Source organism: Mytilus trossulus, chromosome 8 (assembly GCF_036588685.1).
Source record: "Mytilus trossulus isolate FHL-02 chromosome 8, PNRI_Mtr1.1.1.hap1, whole genome shotgun sequence".
NCBI classification, from domain to species: domain Eukaryota; kingdom Metazoa; phylum Mollusca; class Bivalvia; order Mytilida; family Mytilidae; genus Mytilus; species Mytilus trossulus.
In genome coordinates this window covers 56039773-56057843 of record NC_086380.1, presented here as the reverse complement: position 1 = coordinate 56057843, position 18071 = coordinate 56039773, and the positions used below count along the sequence as shown (strand labels likewise).

The 18071-nt window shown below is 30.0% G+C and overlaps 1 protein-coding gene across 17 annotated transcripts in view; it reads right to left on the bottom strand.

Moving 5' to 3' along the window:
• Positions 1–1817: 1817 nt before the first annotated feature.
• Positions 1818–18071, bottom strand: part of LOC134681164 (RIMS-binding protein 2-like) — a 134446-nt gene continuing 118192 nt past the window's right edge. For 11 of the 17 annotated variants that reach the window (XM_063540626.1, XM_063540636.1, XM_063540630.1 and 8 more), the window contains 5 exons: positions 16531–17180; positions 15246–15417; positions 11875–12041; positions 11332–11553; positions 1818–4808 (listed from right to left, as the gene is read on the bottom strand). In XM_063540626.1, coding sequence (XP_063396696.1) covers positions 4632–4808; positions 11332–11553; positions 11875–12041; positions 15246–15417; positions 16531–17180 — 1388 coding nt within the window. In that variant the 3' untranslated portion in view covers positions 1818–4631. Of the gene's footprint in view, positions 4809–9197; positions 9236–11331; positions 11554–11874; positions 12042–15245; positions 15418–16530; positions 17181–18071 lie in introns of all 17 variants that reach the window. The other 6 variants (XM_063540631.1, XM_063540632.1, XM_063540638.1 and 3 more) reach the window with 6 other exon arrangements.

The following is an 18071-nucleotide window of genomic DNA, read 5'->3' as shown; positions in this document are numbered from 1 at the left end:
TTTTTCAACTTCGAAACCAACATATGTGTTTGTCGTTTGTTAACGAGGTTCATAAGTGTTTCTCACCCCCCCCCCCCCCCCTGTTTGAATGGTTGTACACTAGTCATTTTGGGCCCTCCTTATAGCTTGCTGTTCTGCGTGAACCAAGGTTCCGTCTTGAAGACCTTACTTTGACCTATATAAATGGTTTACTTTAATAAATTGTGACTTGGATGGATAAGTACCGGAAGTCATGGATTCAATACTATACTACCGACTACTGGGTCAACTGGTCAAAGCAGACTTAAAAATTGGTATTTGCTACTTGTATATTTAACATGCCACATTTAGGAGTTTGAAGGTATTATAAATGTGCCATAATGTGTCTAGGTCAAATGATTTGCAGTGTAGTTTTACATTGTGTGAACAAGCATCAGAAACTTCCACATACAAAGCAGGGTTCATACATTAGTAACTGTGGGATAACATTTCTATTCAAATGTGCCTGTTCCAAGGCAGAAAACTTGAGTGTTATTTCGGATCATTTGTATGTCCATGTACATATGATACTGAAATCAGCTGTTTACTTTTCTCAGTTGTTATGTAATTCTACAATACTTTTAAAGTATTAATTAATATATAGATATTTATGTCCAGTGGAAAATATTACATGCTAATTTTGTCAGGTGACCGGACTCATAGATGTTTTGACATTGATTTTGTACATTCGATACACTGAATATAGTTGACCTATTCATTATAGTTTCGAAGAAACAGACTTAACCAAGAAAACTAAATATTGACCAATGAACCATAAACATGAGGTCAAGGTCAGATGAACCATGCCAGGCAGACATGTACAGCTTACAATCCTTCTAAACAACAAATACAGTTGACATATAATTGATAATTTAAGAAAAATAGACACCAAAACTTAACACGAAGCAATGAACCTTGAAAATGAGGTCAAGGTCAAATAAAACCTACGAGACTGACATGTAAATCATAAGATATATTCATATACAAAATATAGTAGACCTATTGCATACATTATAAGAAAAACAGACCAAAACACAAAAAACTTAACTTTAACCACTGAACCATGAAAATGAGGTCAAGGTCAGATGACACCTGCCCGTTGGACATGACCACCTTACAATCTTTCCATACACCAATTATACTAGACCTATTGCTTATAGTATTTGAGATATGGACTTGACCACAAAAAACTTCACCGTGTTCACTGATCCATGAAATGAGGTCTAGATCAAGTGAAGACTGTCTGACGGGCATGAGGACAAATATAGTTATCATATATTACTCATAATAAGAGACAAATTAACATTACAAAAAATCTTAACATTTTTTCAAGTAGTCACTAAACCATAAAAATGGGGTCAAAGGTCATTGACCATGTGACAGACAGAAAAATTGTAACATAAGGCATATATATACAAAGTATGAAGCATCCAGGTCTTCTACCTTCTAAAATAAAAAGCTTTTGAGAAGTTAGCTAACGCTGTCGCTGCTGTCGTAGCCACTGGTGCAGCTGCCAGACCACTATCCCTATGTCGAGCTTTCTGTGAAAAATGCTGATATTTTACCCCTCACTATAGCTCAGGGTAAAATATTTGTCATAAAGGGCCAACCCGTGGTAAAATCACGATATATTCAAGCCCCCATGAATTATTTCTTAAATAACAATAATAAGTATAATATATACAAGCTGAAGCCCTGCCTATCTATTGATAGATGTCAATCTTAATAACCACACTTTAGCACTTTTTATACAGTGATCTGGTAAAATATGGGCCAAAAAAGAAAACACAACAAATAAACATATCAAAATAATTTATGATATTTGAATGGATGTTAAATATCACAATATATAACAGAATACTGTTATAGAGGCTTATACACAAGTTATACACAACACATAAGGCGCTCACACATGTACACACACAACTTTCATACACTTTTATGGCAAGTCATTTACAACCTATAATAAATGCCTTTAAATCACAGTCTTTGTGGTACCCCTCGGCAAATTACATCTACTGGCGGAAAATAAAAAATTGTGCGGAAGGAGTTACAAAAATGTTTAACAATTAAGAAGAAACATGATATGTATTTTTTTAGTCAGTATAAAACAAAAAAAGATTTTTAAATTGGATAGAAAAAAAAGTTATATCTCCTTAAACTCAAAACTAATGAGTTAGCTTCATATTCGTGTTATTTGAAAAAAATTGGAGGTTTTTTCAACTGAGTTTATATTTTCTAGACGTAAATCACTACAAAAGAAAAACTTGATACCCCCTTCATTATGACGGGGGCATAAAAAGTTACAACTTGAAATAACCTTACTTCGCACTACCTTAAAATAATGTACAATTTTGTCATATACATTTATATTCAATACTGTACCAGGAGATAAAATTGCCGAAGGATATACCATACAAAATGTTAATCTAGTTGTCAAACTAATATAGTGTTGTCAACGGGATATAAAAATCTAATCATATGATATGGACCTGTCCTACTGATATATCATATACATATCAACTGAACAAATATTACCGAAAAATGTCTCGAAATCTCCGTCACATTGACAAGTCTTTTCGAAAAATTATTCAGGAATATACACTATTGTAATATCAAGCTGTGTTAGTCCCAATATTAAAAGATATAATTTTAATTTTACTATCATGTTCCCAGTAAATCAAATTGATATCAACGTTGGCAGAATCACGTTAAATTCATTACTTTTAATCAAACTGATTTTTTAAAAGACACACAGCATTTTCAAAGGTTAAAATAAAAAGAACCTAGCTTTTCATAATCATGAGATGTGACAAAAACTGTGAGGATTTTAAAAGATTATTACAAAATATTTCTTCAAATGCAGTTTGGTGTGAACTCATTAAGGGCAGTAACTCCTGATGTTTTTTTTAAATAGATCTAATGCATTTATCTTGAAAAAAGGGAGCTAAAAAAATATGCATCTTCAAGCAAGGGAGGTAGCTCTTAAATCATATTTACTGTACTAACAAAATATTGTTTATTTATCAGTCCTTTCCTAAAAAAAATGCAAAATCAATCTATAAAATGCCATTATTTTTGTCAAAGACAACTTTATACAGTTTGTTCACTAAAGTGGGAATTCTCAGATAAGAAAACCGAAAAAAAAAATAGAAAATCAAAATAACTTTCAACCTTTTTTTTTTATATACCATTCAATTTATTTTGATTTTCTAGTTTTCTCGCTCATTTCCCAAATCAGACAGTAACATGAAAGAAATATGTATAATCATAATTTATAAAACCTAAACAAATAAATACCGGTAATTTTTTCTTGAAAAACAGAAGCCTTGGAATGCTGGAGAGTGTAAAATAAATATTTTGAAAAAACTAAGATACTAAGACTAATATCAGACTTATCAAACGAATAAATAAACATATACACAAATGTACAACTAACTTAGCACCATAACAAAATACATCAAGGCATTATCAAATCTTTGTTGACCTTTACTTTTTTTCGGATGCAGCAGGATGGCCAATATTATTTTATATTGATATATATTGACGTCACAGCATCTTATTTTCAGAGCTAATTTAAATGTTTCTTGGTTAAACAATTTATCTCCAATTCTTATTATATAAAAAAGACATTTATTTGAATTATTTCAGATTTTGCTACTTTTCTTAAAATGGGCTAGAAACAGTGAAACAGGCCTAAATATTTTATATTTAACACTAATGGTCCCACTGGTTATTTCTTTTCCATCAGAAAAGGATCTAGGATACCAATTAACTATAGGCTTATTTGTTCATCAAAGGCAAGACCAGAAATCTTTTTCCATTTTATTTTAAATAAGTTGGTGTAAAAATCTTTACAATTGGAATCAGGAATGTAACTGGTAATTTAATAAATAAATACATTAAATCACAACCGGACAGTTCACAACACAGTCATGTAAACATAATTTTGATTTTCTATTTTTGGCAACAAAATACTGAAAAAAAATCATTTGTTGTCAAACTTAATAATTTATAACATATAAAAATAACATGAGTTTTCTTCCATCAGCTTTTAAAAATATCTAATAAATTTTAGAGTTAACTAAATACTATATATGCATTTCAAAGACAGTGATTTTTAAGTTTTAGCAATTTAAAAATAATAGCTGTCAGCAAGTCCATAGATAAACTTATAGCCTTTATAAATAACCTAATCTTTTACATATGTTAAATTTACAGGAAATATTGTCCAATGAAAGCTCTGTAGTATTATCATAGAATCAACCCAGTGTAATATAAAAAAATGTTTGGTAACTGTATATTTTTTGTCTCTTGAATATTTATGGCATCAGAGGCTCATTTTGACAAGAAAAGTCTCTTCAGTGATGCTGACACCAAAATATCCTTTTTCCATTTTTAGCCAGGGGTAAATTAAATCATTCATGGTATTCTTTTAACTGTAAAAATAAGCCTGTTAAAACTTTGATTCAGTACAGCATCCTTCAAAATAATTAAAAAATGAAAACCACTTAATACTGAAATATTAACTTTAGAATTGGCTTTTGTTTTCCAAATACAATTACACTGGGCTGAAGATAAAATTGAAATTGATCTATAAATTTTTGTGTATGTTATCTGGTCAACTTTTTAAAAATATTTTTTCCTTTTGATAAGAAACTGCTTCCTTTGCGTTTTTGCTTGACTTCATCTGGTGTAGTAGACCGGGAATCAGTTTTCTGATTAGAGTTATCTACCCTATCCTGTGGTAGAGACTCCACTGGGGCATGTGATCCCACCCTCTGTGTCTGCTGAAATAAAATAACAATAAAAATAAAATAAAAGATATTTTTGAGCATTTTTAAAACAAATATTTTGTAAGATTATGACAGACTTAATATACTGTTCCATTTGAAAAATGATGAATTACAGTTAAAAGATGACTATAACAAATTTGATTTTATCAGATAAAATAAAAATCTTGAAAAAAATAAAATTGCATATCAACAGTTCTTGCACTCTTATAACAATTCAGATGTCCAGAATTTACAAGGACAATCTTGTTATCTTTTATTTTGTAAACTGGTTGTATTTCATTTTTTGCTATGGCGTTTACAATTTGTTTTCCACTAAAATGAGTTAGATAGATCCTTTTGTATATCTTTCGCCTCTCTTTTTGATAAAATGTGTGGATTGTTACTGATCAAGGCTGCAGTTGAGTTTGAAGTTTCAAAAGGGAATTAACTCTAGTTATAAAAGATAATACCAAAACTTAAAGAAATTTCAGTTTTTTTTCTGCTTTTTTGTTCCTGTAACAAAGTTCCAAATGTTTTTTTATTTATTATATTCTTGATATTTTTGAGAATTTAAAAGGAATTCCAAGGCCCAATTCAATTAAAAAAGTTCTGCACTGCAGTGAGGTACACAATTAAAATAATTACAAAATTAAGTGACAAAAAAGTTTTTTAATTTGAAATAAAATAAATTTTCCTCTTTCTAAGTTATTAGAATGGCACACTTAATCACACACACACTCCCATCATAGAAAGCATTGTAACAATTTTCATTAAAAATGTGTTATGCCTCTAAAGTTAGAAAAAATGTCAATTCAAAGATTGTGAATAACACACCAACCAACTAGCCATTCTAACAAAATTCACACATTTTCCACAAATATCTCACCTTTTTCACTAAAGAAGAAAATACTTAATAAAAATTGAATCTCTATTTTTTCCATAATTTATACAATATCTTATTGATATTATAAATCACAATTAGTATAAAGGAAAAATTCTACAACAGTCAAAAGGGGTCAGATGTTTGTTTTATGTCATTTTTTATGCTGTATTCTCTAATTCTGTGGCAATTTAACCCTTGTCCAACCTATTATATAACAAAATTTAATCAAAATGTGGTTGGCGGTGATCTCAGAAGATGATTGGATGAATTAAAGGGTCATAACTGTATCAGCTCACTAGTTGAATCAAAATTATGCTAACAGGCAAATTATTTTAATTGTCAGTGGATATAAACATTATGATCTTTAAGGTGGTACCAAACACTTTCACTAAAATTAATTTGCCTCGTTTAATTTTCATTAAATTTTGACAAAGTATTTACTTTGACCCTTTTACAAAAGTATAAAAAATTCAAAAAATTTGAACCAAGCATTTTATCAGAAAAATTACACTGGTTATATAGCAGTTTTTTGACAAACACTAATTTTTGTTCATTGAGAAGCTTTATATAATGTTTTAACAACACAACATAATTAAAACGTTTAGCTGATTTTCAAGTGTTATCTCCCTGTACTGTTAGGTACCACCTTAAACACTGTCAAATAATGAGTATGTCATTAATATGTATGTGCCTGTCCCAGGTCAGAAGCCTGTAAATGACTTAATCAGTGATTGTCGTTTGTTGCTGTATTACATATTTGTTTCGTTCATTTGTTGTACATTAATAAGGCTGTTAGTTTTCTCATTTGAATTTTTTAACATTCATGATTTTTCAGGGCTTTTTATAGCTGATTGCAGTACCCTCTTTGTTCATTGTTGAAGGCCATACAGTGAACTATAGTTGTTAATTTCTGTGTCAGTTGGTATCTTGTGAAGTATTGTCTCATGGGCAATCATACCACATCTTCTTTTTTACAACAAAAAATATGGTTAATTTCAACCGGTCAACCTACAGAATAAAATTTCTAACCAAAACCATCTTTATACCGAAATGTCTAAAAATACCTCCTCTTTCCATATTACTTCATTTCGTCATCACTTAGTGAGCGATGTCCTTTTAAAAGTGATTGAAATGAGTTTCTGAGCATTTGTATCAGTGTTTTAGATCTAAAATTAGGGTGGAAAATTTGTTTAATTTCATCTGTATTCATGCTACTGTTGTCGTCAGAATTATCTACAGTCGTCCAACTAAAATTGAAGAAGTGGAAGCTCAATTTAATTTTTGTGCCCTAAATTCCAAAAAAATAACAGAATAAATAGGTGATTATCTCCCTTTCCCTGCTTTTAACTGGGGATAGTACTTACCTACTTTGGACATCTTTTTAAAGTTAATAACAGATAACAGAGTTGACAAAAAATTATTCAGTTTGTATGCCACTGATATCCCTATCCAACAGAGATGAGTTTTGGTGGGGTACAGGGCATATTTTCCTTTTAACCCCCACCCACCCTAAAAAAAAAAAATAACATAAAAAAATCATCTTTTACTGTCTAAATAGCAGTAAATCGGGAAGGATAGAAAGTGTGTCTTGTGTCATAAGTGTAAAATAGGAAGAGTGTCAAGTCACACTTGTGTAAAAAGTGTATAGCCAATAATAGGAAGAGTGTCATGTGCCACAAGAACTCTAATTGAATCTTCTGTAGAGCTTACTGTAACACTTCTCACCAAACTTTTACATTAAAATTGGTTATAAAATAGCATTGAAAGTTCACTATCTGATTAAACATTCACATTTATACATTTTTCTCTTGGTCAATTATTCTTAAGGGCATACGATACAGTAAAAGGGGAGGTAATGACGTTGCTAACGCAAAATGTTATTTTCGCGACGTCAAACTATGACATATCGGGAAAAGATGCATTTTTCGGCTGATTTTTATCATTCAAACTGATTTAATTTGAAAATGAGTTCATGGACCCCTGTTTTTCAAAACGGCAATTTGTTTCATTTTGCAGGGAGATTATTTGATCCAAATTTTATAAAACTGTAAATAGAGGATTTTGTTTTAATTTTGATAAACATGCAGCAAAAAATGACGTTTTTTCCTTAATTCATGAACATTTGATAAATATGAGTTATTTCTGAATAAAAAATGCATATTTTTTTTAGGATACTTATAAAATATAGAAATTAACGATTATTTAATTAAAAATAATTTGTGTTTATCTTTTATAACAAAAAAGTTATGTCTTTCTTTCGAAAAAGAAATTACGGCCACAAATCTGATTTTTGAGCAAATATTAAAAATTTCTACCTCAATTTACTAAAAAAGTAGCACATGAAGGTATATTTTTTATTACATATTTGATTTAATCAGGTAAAAAATAGCCTATATGCAAATTCTCATGAACTTGTAAATACAGGATCAAAACTGTATCGTATGCCCTTAAAGTATGATTGAACATACACTGGATTCATTATTATTTGTTGGATAACAATTTTCATGGGTTATGTAGGTACATGTGACCCACAAATTTAAATGTTCAACAAAATACAAATTTCTATAAACTTGTATCCAAACTTTGGCAGAACCATGAAATTATATATCCACGACAAATGCAAGGTCTCCACAATCCACAGTAATTGATATCCACAGTAATAAATGAATCCACCGTAATGTTTTTAGTTGTTGAGACATCTGTTCTTCTAATTTATCTTAATTCACAAAGTTTTCAATCATATTGTGGACATGAATAGAAGTAGTAGCTCATGTCCTCCTTGTCTGTCATCAGATAATGAAAAAACAATGGTATTTATAAAATTGGTGCATTCAGCTTATGACAGTAGAATGTATTCATTTTCTACATAATTGGTTTCAGCCCTTGTTTAATTATCACTGGTAGTATATAGCTAACATGTATACAATTTCCCTTCTGCCATTTTGAAGCACAGCTTGCAAACGCCAATCTTTTAGTGCAAAAGTGTGCAAAGTTCATGCAATCTCTTATAATGCTCATGCAATACTTTTTAATGCATTATGCTGAAATGTTTATTGCTTTGAAAATGTAAAATTCCAAATAGAGACCAAGACTTTTATGATTCGATTTAAAATAGCTCCCCTATATTTTCTTGTTGTTTCATAGTGTGATATTTTTCAACAATTTACAAATAGTTTGTTGCTGCAATTTGAAATGCAAATAGTTGAAATTAAGTTTGAAAAAAAATCAACACGACTTAAAATGGATTGGGAAAAAAAAGAAGATAATAATTATATAAAATTGTTGTCTATGAATCAAGTAAGTTTCATATTTAAAAAGTCATATTTCTTTTCAGAATTTTTATCAGATGAACATACAATTTTACCCATCAACAAACATTTCAGCAATTCTAAACTGTAAACCATTTCCAAAGCTATCTAACATTTATTTATAGGCAGCATTGGCATAACTAAAGCACACAAACATATTCAATTTTGGAAATGGTTAAAAGTGTGCAATTATTTTTACTGAGCAACCGTTACCTAGGGGACGGCTGTTGTCATGGTGATATCACAGGGGTCTGGAAAAACAAACAATAAATATACCATGTTGTTTCTTACAATCTGAATCAAATTACTAAAATATATTTTCCATTTCTCATCACTATCACAATTGAATTTAATGAAAATTTTCAATGCATAGCAAATAAATGAAAATTATATTGGCCAACTTCATTTATTCTATAATTCTTATGAAAATTTGAAATATATAAAATATATTTTCCTTATCATGATCAATATTCAAATATCAGTTGATTTATGACAAAAAGAATTATTTTATTGCCTTCTTATAAAGTATCTGCCTTGCTACAATGCATTTATCAGAAAAAAAAGAAAGAAAAAAACCCAAAAGTCCAACTTTGACATGTATGTGGTTGTTCTTATTTTGGCCATAAATGTATCTTTTAAAAATATTCACTGTTTTATTGTATCTGTTCAGAAATATGAAATATTAAAAAAATACAAAAAAAGTGAGTGAGCTAGTGCATTTCTATATAAAATTTAGACACACCTTTATGTGCTGATAATTGAATATAGATATGTGCTCCGTGTTTGTGTTATATATAAAACAAATAAAACCCAAATTCTTATATTTGAAAACATTGAAATGACAAATTATAAATTTATTCAGCAAGCTTTAATGAATTAAATTGACAAAAAAAAAAACAATGAAACTATGAAAACTCAAAAGTAATCTAATTATTGAATTTAAAGAAAAATAATTGCTTAGAGTGAATGAAACCAAAAACTAAACAGATTCAGAAAACCAGGCATTTTTGAATATATATTTGTTTGAAAGAAAAATGAAATTTCATTTGTAAAACAAAATATACTGAAAGTTATCAGTGATGAGATTAAATTTAATTTAATTCAATAGCATTTTATTTACTTTTGGTAATCTTTAACTCTCACATGGTATATTTTTTTAATTATTAAACAGAAAAACAACATAACTGATAGAAATATCAATCCAGGTTCATTGGTAATTGTTTAACCCTCTGACAATGTATACTGAGTCTTATCTCCAAACACCTTTTACTCAACAAATTAGCAAAGATTTTTTCATTAACAAAGGAGTCAAAAGGTTTGCAGACGACAGATTAACTAAAAACTATGAGATCTAGTGATATATCATCTTGAAATGGTTGGATGAATGAAAATTATAGTGGCGGCTCCAGGGGTTGGAACCCACCCGTTTTTTTACCATCACTGCATTTGAATTGGGATATAAAGTTGGAACACCCCCTTTATCCTGGGTTGGAAACCCCTCTTTTAAAAATGTCTAGATCCATCCCAGAATTCTTTCTGTAATAGTAGCCTCAGTATACACTATCAAGTTTGTCTCATGCTGAAAGTGTTCAAACAAAAGTGTGAGATTAATTTTACACATATATACAAGTATAACTTAAAGATATAAGAAGAAAACCAATCATTGGAGTAAGGACCACACATTACAGCATGCCATGTTCAGAGAAAACCACATTTTACTGTAGGCCACTTTAAATAAAATTTGCAAACCCTTTTTTTTTTTAAATTAAAAAAGAACATCAAAGTCATAATTATTACAATTTAGACTAAAAAACAATTACTTTGCTAAAAAAATTATGTATCATTTAAACTGTCTGATAAATGTTTGCTTTTCTTAATATGAACATTTATGAAAGTTAAACAATTGAATGCAAAATTAAATATTCACAAGTTTATAATTATTGTTATACAATTAAACGTTAAAAAAATAACTTTACCTTTTGAAATGATAATTAAAAGCAACATCAAAACATTAATCGAAAACATCAATTGATATTCAAGTAAATTATTCATTTAAAAAATTCAAATTACAAAAAATTAAAGAATAAATTGTCCTTAATATGGATGAAATATTCATAAGGTTACTAAATAATTCACAATCAAACAATCAAAAAAATGAATAAAATATTTTCACCAGGATCAAAGAGTAGAAAGAAAGGGTTTGCAAGGAGATTTAGATTAATAACAAATTTTGTTGGCAAACAGAAGGTGCTAAAGTGCAGTATTGCAACCAAAAACAGTGAAATCAAAACAAATCAACAATAATTTGACAACACTAAACATGCATGGGGAATGTAGGATCTCTTACTGTATCTGACTGGCGAGACAGAGTGGCGAGACTTTCTCCTGACCTGGCGGGTGATACAACGCTAGCACTCTCCATGGCTTCATCATCTGTCAGCAACGCCTCCTGGAGGAAGTTAGAAGGAACGAGACCTCGTTTTCCATTGTGTTCTCCCATGAAGAAGCCGTCGTCATCCATTTCACCATAAACCATGATTATGTCTCCTACTTTAAATGAAAGTTCCACCTGAAATAGAAATATTTAAAAAAATGTACATTTTAAAAGATAGGCCAACAAAAATTGATTTTTTGGAATGATTTTTGTGTCATATGATAAAGTAACAACTACTTAAGGTAATATATAAAATTTGTAATGAAAAACTAATGTTTAATTTTTTTCTGAAAATCTTATACTCGCAAGCCTCCTTTATTCATATAAAAAAAATTTCCAAATACAAAATTTAATTATTGCAATTAAAACCCTGTAGTAATGATTGAAATTATAAAAACATCACAATAATTTCTGACTTTACAGTATTTCTTATTCCTGTAATGGAAATGAGTTTACCTCTGCATCTACATTAGGTGAGAGTTCTTGTGGATCGTAATCATATAAAGCTACCATACGTCTCAAGTTCTCCGAATCGTAGACTGGTAACATACTACTGGGACTAGTGGAGGACAGTTCATCAGAACTTTTTACTGGCTTTATAAAATGATCATTACCATGATTACCTGGAAAATAAACATACAAGTCAGTTAGTATTTTATTGATTTTCAGTGGCAAATATTTCATGCTTATTCAGAACTTGGTATTGTTTGATAATGTCACTGTACTGAACAATTTTACAATGAGAGATGTTTCAAAGGGGAAATTAGTATGTCCTTTTTTTTAATTTTTTTTTAAAAAATATTTTAAATTCAATAGATCAATTCCAAGTCGTTTTTTATGAACAAATTGATGAAGATGACATTTTTGAACAATCAGTTCTTACTGTGACGAAATAGAATATCAGCATTGTGACATAGTACTGGAAAATGCATCGATTTAAAATTTTACTACTTTTTCATAGTTTTAACTGTCAATGCCATAAACAATCAAGGAAAATATACATGTATTTCTCATTAAACTCATGTTTTTAATACTTACAGTACGCCCAGAGAGTTTGTAATCGCGAACTTTTATCACCGATTTCCGAGTGTAGCGGTGTGACACCGCGAATCACGGATTCTACTCCCAATTTCCTCCCAAGATTCTCTCCCAACACCGCGTGGCTGTTAATTGGTTTATTGCCCATCAGATGAACTGAAAACTAATGACGCGTGACAACATAATCGGATTAGCAAGATTTATTACCTTTGTACATTTAATCGATCTTGATTGCACCTGTGTGCTTTAAAATACGTTATTTAAATGTCCATTCATTGTCAGATAAAAGTGTGACATTTTTATTTAAAATAAGATAATTATTCTTGTATGTATATGCCCATGTCATTGTCATATGAAATAAAACGTAAAAACGTATAAAAATACGAATAAAACACTTTAATACTTAGTATTTAGTATTTTCATTATAGTCCGATCAGTTTATAATTTTTGTTTTTTCAACAAAGTTTCAACAAAGATGATTTTACCACAATTAGAACCTTTAATGACCTACTCAGTGAGCAATATCCGGTTCATTAATAGTTCAATATTATATAATTAATATCAACTGGCTTAAAACAAAATGATGTTTTTACGGTTATTTGTCCACTCTAAATCAAACCCTAGAGTTAATTTATAGAACAAACAAGTGAACTCTGTTACTTTCAATTTATTTTGAAATGTAAAATATTATGTTTCACTACCTCGGTAGATTACCGACTTGAAATATTTGAATTTAAAAAAGAAACTGTAAAGTGACAAATAGTTTTGTATGCAATGTGGCAGCCCTATATTCATAAATACTGAGATAATTCCCCGCCCAGACACAACACAATAATCACAACCTTATTTAATTATATGAAGAAATAAAATCATGTGTTTTTTTATCTGTTATGATCTGTTATTGATCTTTTATTATTTAAAATAACATTGGATTGGCGCAATCCGTATTTTACTGCTTGTTAAAAGTCCTCGGCGAAATATAAAAAGAAGTATTTCAACAATTTATACTATAGAATATTAAAATGAAATTATATCGTACAAGAAAGAACTATGTAAAAAAAATGTGGATCGGATTTTTACGATCGACACATTTTCACAGAGGATCTCTACCAACGCCCATCAGGAACTGAACGACATGCATCCTGTTTCCATCTACCATTAATGTATAGTGTTGACTATGGAAGTATAAATAATGTCCAGGTTTATGTCCTCTGTTGACTGAGAAACGTATAAATAAAAGGCTGATGTTCGTTTATTCAGAAAAGGAATAAAATTTAGAATCCGGTTAATCAATTGTAAAGGGACCTTCTAGAGCCTCAATCTTAACGCACACAAATGTCAATCATTACAAAGCAAGTTTAAACCTTCAATGAATTTTCCCACGGTTATCCAGAAAGGTCACCTGAGTTTACTGTTACATGATACTATTTCCCGCCAAATAAAAATCTCGTGGACAAAATTGATGTCACTATTTTTAGCATTCAATATTGTGAGCGAAGTCAAGTTCAAGTTCAACCACGCACTGTTGATCACTGAGATGCGTGTCGTCTTCTCACGGCAATTAATTGTTTTAAAAATATTTTAAGATCACTGTTCTAAATACAACACAAAAGTTTACATTCATTGTGCGTAAATGAATATTATGCAACGACGAGTTGATGCAGCTATAGAAGTATTCCTGTTGTAGCCGAAATGTATTATATATATCCTAAAGTAATGCTAATCGTGAAGAGAAAATGCCGTAGAATTATTAAGCATAACGCATGGTGAATAGTATTTTCTTTTTTACTTGTATATACAAGTTTTAAGACACGTAATTTTCTCACTGCTCACATTTTATACCTTCAGTGTTAGTTTCCGTTTATTTGCACGCCAGTATGTCTCTTTTCGTAAGTTATATCAATTACCGATAAATAAAAAACGAGGTCATAATCAAGTATAGATTTTTTTTATAAAACTTTAATACAATTAAAAACATTAACAACAACGTTTTGGATTTTAAAACTTTTATTTTGTAATCGTAAAATGGAAATGGCGTAGAATTATTAGCATAACATATAGTAAATAATATTTTCTTTTTTACTTGTAGTATAAAAAACTTTGAGACGTGTAATTTTTCTTTAAACTGCCCTCATTTATTCAGCGTTAGTCTCTGTTTATTGTTGCACAATTATATCTCTTTTAGTAAATTAAATATTTATTTACTGATAAAAAAACGGAAGTCAAAATTAAATATAGTTGTTTAAAAACTTGATTAAAATGTACAGTGTAATTGAAAGAATTAACAACAACGTTTTGCTTTTTATTTTAATCTTTCATTTGTTTCAAGCAATCAGATATAACCTGATAATCAATAGACAGGAAATACAATTGTTTAATTACATTAGAAATCTCACATACCTTGACTGTCGCGTGCCGGCATAGATCAGACGGATTAAGGCAATTAATTACCTGGTGTCACACCGCGTCACACCAGACTGGGAGAGATGTCGCTAATACAATAAACAAAAGGTAGCGGATTTACGCGGAAGTCGGAGGGAATACTCCTAAATTTCTCCGACAATTTTGGGAGGGATGTCGGAGTTTCCTGGTGTTACACCAGGAAAAATATCGGAGTATGGAGTTTGGGATTACAAACTCCTTGGGCGTACTGTATACTCTTAAACAGAAAAACAGAACTGCTTCTTTATTTTGACAATTTTTATGTATTATACATTATTTATTGAACAGATATCATTGGTGAAAAAGTTTTTATTTTGAATTTTTAAGCCTTACTATTCATGCCTTACCTATTAATTGAGCATTAATGTTAAATGTAGTTCCTTGACTCTCTTTGAGTAGCTGGTCGGCTAGCTCGTCATCATCAACCTGAACTTCAGAAACCATGTTACAGGGGACATAACCCGCTCGACCATTAGATTCCCCACGATAAAACCCGTCAGCATCTTTATCACCAAATATCTGAAACACAAATAAAACAGTTACATCAAACAGAACTCTAAGAGGTTGGAACACACAACCCTTTTTTTACCCTGTCCCAAACAATGAACCATCTAAAATCAAGGGCCATAACCATGATAACTTAATAAAGTTCTTCATTATATATATTATCAAATAATAGCTGTTATGAGCCACAATTTCAATTAAAATCTATAATTTCAAAATTCAAATTCAAAAGAATAGGAGAGCAGAACTCTTGCTCCGATCATGTGGATTAGACATCACATTTTTAATCTTTTAAGGGAGGTAATGTTGACTGTATGAACTTAAATAATTAGTGGTATATTGAATTAGTTGTGACATTTTTAAATATTTATCTGAATAAATCAAAACTAAACACTAAAATAAACTATGTTGCATTCAGTGATAAATCTAACTGGCTTAAAGTATAAAACCTATGGAATTTGAGCAAATAAGCTAATATTCAAACTAATCTTAAAAAAGTTGTGTAAATATATATGTCAAGTGTATAAAGTGTATTTTTTTTAATCTAGACTATAAAGCATTATAAATGTGAAATAATGTCCACATTAAATATTAAATATTTCTTATATCATATTCTGAAAATTAGAAAAAAAAATTGTTTTACCTGAAAATAAAAAATACAATTAATTACGATCTAAAAATATATGTAACATTGTAATTATTGTGATTAATTTTCATAAGTTAGTATACATATATGTAGCAACTATAATGAGCAATAACTGATGTAATAATATGTATTTGTTGACCAACATCTTAATTAGTTTCAAAGCAGTTTAAAGTCCATTGAAATACAAATTATATGTCGTCACATCTGATCTGAACTTTGAAATATCATGTTTCTACTTCTTAAAGTATTCTGTGCTCTTTTTGTACCTTTGGGTTGCTGTCTCAATGAAGTTTATATCCTTCATCTCATTTTTCCAAATTTTACCCATGTATTTTCCGACAAACACAATAATAAATGCTCAAAACAAATTCTGAATTTACTGTCACTGAATTCATTTACCTAATTTACTCAATTAACAAACATCTGAGGGTCTTAAATTTCTTGAAAATAAATGTTTTGAATAAAAATTTTCAGTATTTTACCTTAATTATCTGCCCTTCCTTAAATGGAAGTTCCTCGTCTAATGCATCTGTATTGGGTGACATTGATTCTGGATCGTAATCAAATAACGCCACAAATAATCGAATCCTATTATCATCTATCGGTGGATTTATTTCTCCACTGATAGAATCCACATCACTCCTATCATCACAGCCGTTTAAATCCAGTGGAGGAATATCGTCACGTTTAACTGTCCGTACGGGACTATTTTCACGTATCACTTTATTAGCGTTTGCGTCATGACCACTTTGTGTCCCATTGGTAGGTTGTTTTCTAGGCGTATTTGAAATTGAACGTGGTGAATTATTTTTACTCGTTATCGTCCGACTGCTATCAAAACTACTGTCTAAACTTTGATAACCGTTTGTTTGTGAATGATCACTTGGGGGTATATTTTTATCCACACTTTTTCTGATATTTTCGTCACTAATTTTAGTATCTATATTTGAAGAACTTTCACTATCCACATGATCAATATCACTATTATCTCTTGGAGATTGTTTTGTAGCTTTGGGAGATTCATGTTGTTTTTTAGTAGGACTTTTACCCTTTGAACTATTATCAAGGTCTGTTTCATCCTCTGACACATCTAATGAATTTCCTCTTTCGGAACTACTGTCTCTTGTTATTTCTGAAAATGGAAAATACTTTATTCATAAATGAAATTTGCTACTGAAATCAAAAGTTTATAAATTTTTCTTAAATGTATCTTTTTCAGAGCATCAACAATCAATGTGATTAAAAAAAGTTTTTTTGTTGTTGTGAAAGTAATGACTGAAAAATACAACTATACAGTTAAAAATGCAGAAGGCAGATTTTACAATAAGAAGGAATTATTGTTTTTTTGTATCCATCAAAAAAGCAATTGCTGAAACTGTGAAACAGACTGTGTAATGGAGTAATGCATTATGTTAATGAATAAAATGTGTCTTTCTGAGTAAATAAACATAAAAATTACTCTGTGTTTGTGTTTTATGTTAGAATTAGAGGGTTTTCAATTTCAAAATATTGGACATGGAATAGACATCATGACCTACTTTACTGACATCCAGCTTATTTGGAGTGGAATTTTGAAGCATTATTTATAAGTGGAGCCTAATAACATGGACTTATATTTTAAGAAAAAGTCTTCTTTTGTGTTTTAATCATTACTTTAAGGCAGATTTTTATTGGTAAAGGCTAAAAAAGGTAATTTAATAATATTGTTGCTAACGTCACGTCTTTTCCGTCCATTGTGATATGTCACGATCGCAATTTTCTTTTTGGTTCTCAGACAGCCCATTGTAGTTATTTTTACCCCGGGTTTTTTAAATAATTGAAAATAGCAATCATATTAAATTTGGATGACGTAAGGGGGTCAAAGGACTTGAGGAATCAATATCATTGGCTGTTTTAATTTTTGCGAACGTTACTGCTCGAGGTTTCCGTCCAAATCAGTGTCACATGAGCAACATATATTTAGATCTGTAACTCTCCTGTATAGGAGTTACGATATCGCCCTTTGCAGAAATAGATTCGGAGT